Source organism: Cynara cardunculus, assembly GCF_001531365.2.
Source record: "Cynara cardunculus var. scolymus isolate 2C chromosome LG 12, CcrdV1, whole genome shotgun sequence".
Taxonomy (NCBI): domain Eukaryota; kingdom Viridiplantae; phylum Streptophyta; class Magnoliopsida; order Asterales; family Asteraceae; genus Cynara; species Cynara cardunculus.
In genome coordinates, this window is record NC_037539.1 from 3,423,773 (window position 1) to 3,431,950 (window position 8,178).

Sequence of the window (8,178 nt, forward strand, 5' to 3'; positions counted from 1 at the left end):
CCCTCTCTCTCTCTCTCTCTCTCTCTCTCTCTCTATATATATATATATATATATATATATAGAAAGAGAGAGGTTGGTTATTATACAACCCTTGACATTTGTGCAACCAATACAACTCAATCTCAACCGTCCATTTCATTTGATTAATATGTGATTTTATAGAAGTTTTTATTGTTTCCCAATATAAAGTATCGATCATAATTAATGAACCATATTCATCTTTCATAAATATTCAAATCATAATAAATGAACTCTCATTATTTCCATAAATGTCTCAATATATTGGGTTGCATTGGTTGTACAAATACAATGGGTTGTATTTGAACCAAACACTCTCTCTCTCTCTCTCTCTCTCTCTATATATATATATATATATATATATATAAGAGGTAATAAAATACATTTTTGCCTTACGTGAAGGTTATACAAGATAGAATTCAAACAAACAACATTAGATGAAAAGATCTAATTATTATGAAAATAAAAATATTTAGGCTGTATTTGGTACATAAAATAGGATAGGATAAACTCATTGTCCCACGTTTGGTACGGCAAGAGATATGACAAGAACTCACTGTCTCAAGTGTGACATGGGATAAAGACAAGAACTGAGACAAGATGAGACAAAAAGAGTTTTTCTTGTTCCACCAAAATAAATGGAACAAGAATGAGACATAAACTAAAATATTACTAAATTATCCTTGTTTGATATATTACATTAATATAATATTTGTTTAATAGTCACTACTGCCAGTTGGAGCAGCAGCAGCCGCCACTACCCACGGCCATCATCGGCTACATCTACCTCATTTTTCACTACAACAATCTCCTCCGACATTGTCTACCACCAACCACTACCATCCATCGTTACCTCCATAACCTCCGTCAGCCACCCATCATCACCGTTCGTCTCCATCACTACTACCATTGTCAACCACCAACCGACCACTTCCTCTACCCCCACAAACATTGTTGCTGCAACAATCATCACGGTGCATCCACTAAATAATAAAGATATTTCAAACCAAATAAAACATTATAGAAAATAAAGAAAAAATATTTTAATTATATTGTAAAAATCTTTAAGTTTAAAAAAATATTGTAAAAATCTTTAAGTTTAAAAAATCTCTAAAACTTTATAGAAAATAAAGAAAAAATATTTTAATTATATCTAACAAATTAAACTTATTGAAGTTAAATATGTAAGAAGAGAGAAATAATATTTTATTAAATATATTATTAATATAGTTAATGATAGAATTGTTAAAATATAATAGCTGGAGTTTGGAGATTTTGTTAAAAAGTTTTCAAATGGTTATTGAGGAACCTAAAATAAGTCGGAGTTAGATTAAGGAGCCGTTTATCAAACACTTATCCGGTAAGTGTTTAATGGTGAAATTTAACACTACTATTTACTTACCGGGTAAGATTTTAGTTCACCAAAACGACATCGTATGCAACAATTTATCCGGTAAGGGCTTACCGTGATAAGAGTTGCCGCCCTTCCTTACCGGGTAAGACTTTTGGTTCTTGTCTCGCTCTTACCGCGTAAGATTCTTGATCCTTATCATATTTATCCGATGATGTAATATTATTTGATAATCACTTATCCGGATAAATGTTTGGTAAATGGCTCCCGAATAAAATATTGATGGATCTTTGGCCGCTTTTATTTAATTATTAATATTTGTAGCAACTGGAACTCATGATTAGACAGCTGGGGTTTTTAATTTAAACAATCCAAAAGTGCAGATCTTTCCATTATTATTCTGTTTTATTATTTAATACCGACAAGATAACTACACCATTTTATACATATTCTAGACTAAGTTACATGTTTGGTCCTTGTGGTTTCCATTTCTTATTCAAGTTGATCATAAAATTAAATAATTATGGATTTGCCACCTGCACTTGTATTTTTGCACTTTTTAGACCCTTCGAAATAACTTGTATTTAAAAAAGCTAGAGTAAACTACAAATTTGTTCTTTGTGGTTTGCCAGTTATGACACTTTTCGTCCCTATAGTTTTGAAATTGGAATATAGCAATCACGACTTGTAAAAACGTTCAGATGTGATCACTCTCTTTGATGGTTCTTGAAAAAACTCGTTAAGTTAGGGGTATTTTCATCTTTTCCCACTTCTATCTCATTTTTCTCTATTTTAATATTTTTATAGATTATTATTCTATGATATAACAGTTAAAAAATGTCATCGAAAAGGTGAAAAAGACTACGATGACATCAAATTTAATTGGATTAACGAAATCTTTTTGATTCCATTAGAGTGAGAGACTCAATGAGTACAAAATGCAAACCACACGTTTCAAATTCCTAATTGTTTTGATTTTATGACCAAATCCAGTAAAAAAAAAAAAGTGTAAACCACATGCACCAACCATGTAGTTTGTTTTTTATTTTAATTTATATATCGTATTTTTAAATTTTATTACTATGTAATTGCTTTGAGAATACCATTTTTTAGAAAAATTTAAGAGTGGATTACATCTTTCGTCTATGGTTTACTAAAATAAGAATTCTCGTACATACTGTTATTGTTTGTATTTTGGTTTGGTTTGGATACCCGAAGTTAACGACCATTAAAAAAGACCGATAAGTGTCCTCCGACGTCATTTTTCACCTTGGGTATCTTGAAAACATGAAAAATGTTAAATGACTAAAAGTTACAATAAGTTCTATTGCTACTATAAATACAATAGATTGTGAGTTGAACAAATTGTTTATAAGAGTAAAGTTCGCTTTTGGTCCCCTAAGGTTTGTCATTTTTAATGGTTTTCATCTCTCAACTTTGTTTAAACAGATTTTTCCCTCACGTTTGACACATTGCAATGATTTCCGTCCCTTCTTCTAACAGTCGTTAACTTTTTCTATTAAGTCCAATTAAATGATGGGTATTTTGGTCATTTTATCCATTTTCACAATTTTCTACAAAAAACTTGTCTTTTTTGTAATCCATAGGGACCAGGAATCTAATTTACTCTTTAAAACACCACACCACCACCGTCATCTTCAAAGTTAGGAACTGGAAAAAAAAAAAAAAAAAACAACAACAACCTCGCCTAAAAATCGTCCAACTTCTCCAGTCACTGCCAAAAACTCAGAACCGTCGTCTTCTCCGGTCACTGTTGTATCTCTGGTTGCCATATAACATAACACACACACACACACACACCAAAAACACTAAAAATCAAAACCAAATTCAAACCTCAAAATCAAAATCAAATTTTAGAAAAGTGAACTCCATCCATGGAAAAGTGAACCGCAGATCTGCATCTCTGTGAACTCCATCGCCACTGACGAAAAAGTGAACCTTGGAAATCCATCTCTATGAACTCCATTGACGGGAAAGGGAAATGGATAGGGTGGGGATTCTCAATTTACAAAAAGAGAAAGAGATTAAGGGTCGGGAACTAGATCTCCAACGATTTGGTCCCTATGTGAGCGTTCATCAAGGAGAGGGTGTTCATTGGTATTCACGGAGGGAATCATATCTCGATTATTTGTTTCATCATCCATGGAGCATGTCTTGGTTCTAAAACACAAACACAAAGTCCAACAATAAACCTCTACCTGGTGGTCATCGACGATTTGGTCCCTATGTGACAGTGAGTGTGTGTGTGTGTGTGTATGTATATGTACATGTATATATATTTATACCCTCGTTAAATTAGACTTAGCAAAAATAAAGTTGACGAATGTTAGGATGAGGGACTAAATCATTACAAGGTGTCAAACGACAAACATGAATGACAAATTCATTAAAACAAAGTTGAGGGACGAAAAAAGTTGGAAGTGAGAAACGTTGAAAAACCAAAAGTGAACTTTACACGTTTTATAATATTTAATTTGATATGTAAATATTCAAATTATTTATTCAAACTTATATTTCAATTTCAGATTTTCCAAAAAAACTTGTAATTCATTTAATAATTCTCGATTAATAATAAAACTTTACATTTTATTACATAACATAAATACACGAATAATATTTATTTAAAAACAAATAAAATACAGATTTTAGTAGGCGATGTCACACCAAATTAATTCTTCCCTTAAAATATATTAACATCGTATTGAATATTATAATTTGAAAGGAACATGTTTATTAAATATATAGTCTTATTCCTTTATTAATATTAATTAAGTTATATCCATCAAATTCTTAAACAAATTAAATTTAAATTTGAGACGTTTCAATAAATTAATAAATGAGAAAAATGGTTTGCTAGAATATAACCCCACAAACAAAAGGTGCAACAATATATATATATATATATATATATATACACACACACACTAGAAGAGTACCCGCACAATCCAACGTGATACATCTCAATTTTAATGTTTCATTTTATTCTGTCTTTGTCGATGTTATAATACAATTTTATGTGGTACTGAAAAAACGATAATGTTTTTATTTTTTGAATAAAATATGAATTTGAAAATATTATAAAATCTTGAAAAAGAAAATGTATCGACTTTAGTATCAAGTTAAATATTTAAAAGTTATTGTGTTTTTTTGTTATAATTTAATGTAGATTTAATAATGAAGCCATTTATTTTTCGTTTAATAATATATATTTTTATAAAGACAATAATTAGCATTTTGTTGGAATTCAATTATTATCTTAAATATATTTTAGATTTTTTATATTTAAAATGAGATACTTATCTAATATTTGATTATGTTTATCTGCAGTTAGTTACACGAATTTAAACATGAAGCTTTAATAAGTTGTACATACGCACAATTTACATGTAATATTGAATTTTAAGTAATATGTATCAATAAATAGTACTTAATACATAAAAAATGGTTTTTAAGAGTTTTTTGTCAAATGCTTTATAATATAACATAGATATATATACATATATTAATTATTTTAAACAAAAATCTAGATAAATTAAAACAAATACAACAACAAATAAGTAGGAAATTTAACTAGGCAGAAATTAAAGACGATTGTAAATATTGCTCTGATACCAATGCGAGGGGTACCCGGTACCAGATGATTCAAGGTTTTATAGGAACATAAATACTATTTGGTACTCTCCTTAGACGATGACAATCTTTATTATGTATTTTTTTCAACCCCATGTAAAATATTGTATTTTTCACAATATTTGATGATGTCTTCTCCAATTATTCCTATTTTTTTTCAATTGAGAGACTAAATTGTCTATATCGGATTCTGTAACTAGAGTCGCATATAACTTCTCATTTGTTACAAATTCTAGAGATCATAATTTAAAAGACAGTCTTCTTCATAATGTATTTTCTTCTAAATACTCATCTAATTCTTCATTCTTAAGATGACATTCTCTTTCATTTTTACATTTGCAGGGTTTTTCTAGAATCGGACCATTATGCTTATTTATTTTTGAAGGAAAATGAGAAATGATAATAGGAGTGAAAAAAGTGTGCTTATGAAAATGTAAACAGTCTTTAGTCAAAGTGACACTACCACCGTCTATATATAGGGTGGTTTATTTTAGTAAACCAAGTCATTTATACAAACCGTATAAACGATCATTGCACGTTGATTTCATTGTTTAATTTAATGAAATTGTTTAATCTGATTAAATTGTTTCATATAATTCTTTTTTTTTTTTTGATAAAATTGTTTCATATAATTATTTTTTTGATAAAATTGTTTCATATAATTTTTTTTCTTGATGAAATTGTTTCATATATTTTTATTTATATGTAAAAATGAAATTATTTCATGTATTTCTTATTTTAATGTAATTTGTTTTCTAAAATTAATATAGTAAAAATGATAATGTCTATAATTAATGTCTTCCACGATAAAAATGTCTAATCAACCCTTATAATAAAAAAAGTGAAAAAAAAGAAGAAAATTTATGACTAATTGAATAGGGTTTGTATAAATAGGGAGGTTTGCATTTGATTTGATCCCTTCTCTCTCTCTCTCTCTCTCTCTCTCTCTCTCTATATATATATATATATATATATATACACACACACACACACACTTGATCACGACCCTTTGTCCTGACCATTATAGCACGTATGTCTCCCACGGCGTAAGGGGCATGATGACTTGACGTCATCCTCACCTTTCTCCTGTTTATCGTGGCAGTCTGTTCTAGAGGAAGCAGAACCAAGTCAATATGAGATGAATCAACCCTTTTTTTCAACGACACTATTCTTGAACAACCTGGGTCCGGTGGAGAACTGAATGAAAAATTCTCTTCTTTCATTATCAATCATGCTGCAGCTGCACAAGCCCTTCTTGTGTGCCACAAATGCCTTACGAAGAAGAAGAATGTTGTTGTTTTTTATACCTTTTCATAGAAATCCTAAATGGAATTTAACGCGTAGGGATCCATAAATCAGATTGATTAAAAGCACTATGTGAAATATTCGGTTTACACACACACACATACGCATATATATATATAGGAAAGAGTTTAAACGACAACACCTTCATTTTACGATAACTCGAGAACACATTTTACTATAGACAATCACATGTGATACTATATTTTATCACATATGATAGAAATGTGATACTAAATCAGAGACGCGGCGACTATTGGCGCGATCTAGGTTGCGAGCCAAGTCGCCCTTACACCACTAAGCCCCCCAACATATATTATCACATGTGATAATTGTGTTGTCAATGTGATACTTTAATTCATCACATATGATACTAAATTATAAACGCAAACAATTTTTGGCTCGACCTAACTCGCAGGACACATCGTCCACACACCACCAAGTCCCTTAAAATGTATTATCACATATGATAATGGTGTTCTCTCGTAAAATGGATGTGTATATAGATATCTATGTATGTATTATTATACGAGAAATTAACTAATTTGTAAGAAGGTGAGAAAGAATATGTGGCACATATTTCATTTAATAGATGGATAAAATAAAATATTATTTAAATAAATTAAAAGGATTGCATTATTTGTTCTTGTGGTGACAATCCCTAATGAACGGGATTGTGTTTGCTTTCCAAACCGATTTCGAATAACTCTTAATAAACCAATTTCATCACTAATGTAAATTTGTAACGACTTGCTTGTAATCATACGTGATTATATATATATATATATATATATATATATATATATATACACACACACACATTTATAGATCTTTTTTTATTAACCTGGATATCCAACCCGCTATGCAAGCCGACTAATCCCAGAGCGACCACCTGTTTTGCAGATAACCCGGAGTCACCGCATTTGAACCTTCGTGCCCACAAGGGAATTTTTTTCCCTCCTTGGATTTGAATCTGGGACCTTCTGGTACTTTTGATATTTGGAACCAAGTTCAAACCAATCAGACACCACCCTTTGTGATGCAAATGTACGATGTCTATTTTTCGAGATATTTATGGAAAATTATCATGATTCATTATTTATAATTGACATATATATTGAACATGAGTTCATTCATTATGATTATGGTTTTAGATTAAGAAATAAAATAGAATCAAATATTTATCAGACTAGATGATTAAGATTGGTTTTTATAGTTTGTAAGTTGAACCTCCTATATATATATATATATATATATATATATATATATATATATATATATATATGGTCATAATCAAATAAGCACTACAAAATGTTATAAACCCGTAAGAATCAATATAAAAATATTCTTTAATATGATTTTTTTTTTCATCAAAGACTATTGTTTTCACATATTTTTGTGTTCATATGGTGAAAAAATTCATCTGAACTTTTTTATTCACTTCGTGAAACAAGAAATTTACAAAAAAAAGTTTCACATGAAACAAATGAATGTGAATTTATGATATTATGAAATAAATATATGTGAAACAATATCTTAAATTCTAACATTTGATGAAATAAAATGATGCAAAAAATAAATTTTAATCGGATCTCATGGGTTTATAACTTTTTTGTGGTTCTCATTTGATTTAAATCCTATACACACACACACACACACTTATGATATCTCCACTTTTGGATCAATCATAATTCAATGTCAACACTTATGAGATACACCGAGATGCACCAAATCAATTATTTTCTAAAGTGCAATTCATGAGTGAATATGAGATTAAAAGTGATCAAATATTCAGATCTTTTTTTACGCATCTCACAATAAATTCCTTTCTTAACCATCCTTTGCCTATATATATA

At 29.5% G+C, this 8,178-nt stretch overlaps 1 protein-coding gene across 1 annotated transcript in view; it reads right to left on the reverse strand.

Annotated features, from left to right (window-relative positions):
* LOC112522765 overlaps nt 1-988 on the reverse strand; it is a 9,636-nt gene extending 8,648 nt beyond the window's left edge. The window contains exon 1 of the mRNA XM_025132072.1: nt 872-988. Coding sequence (XP_024987840.1) covers nt 872-988 — 117 coding nt within the window. The remainder of the gene's footprint in view (nt 1-871) is intronic.
* Between the last annotated feature and the right edge of the window lie 7,190 nt (nt 989-8,178).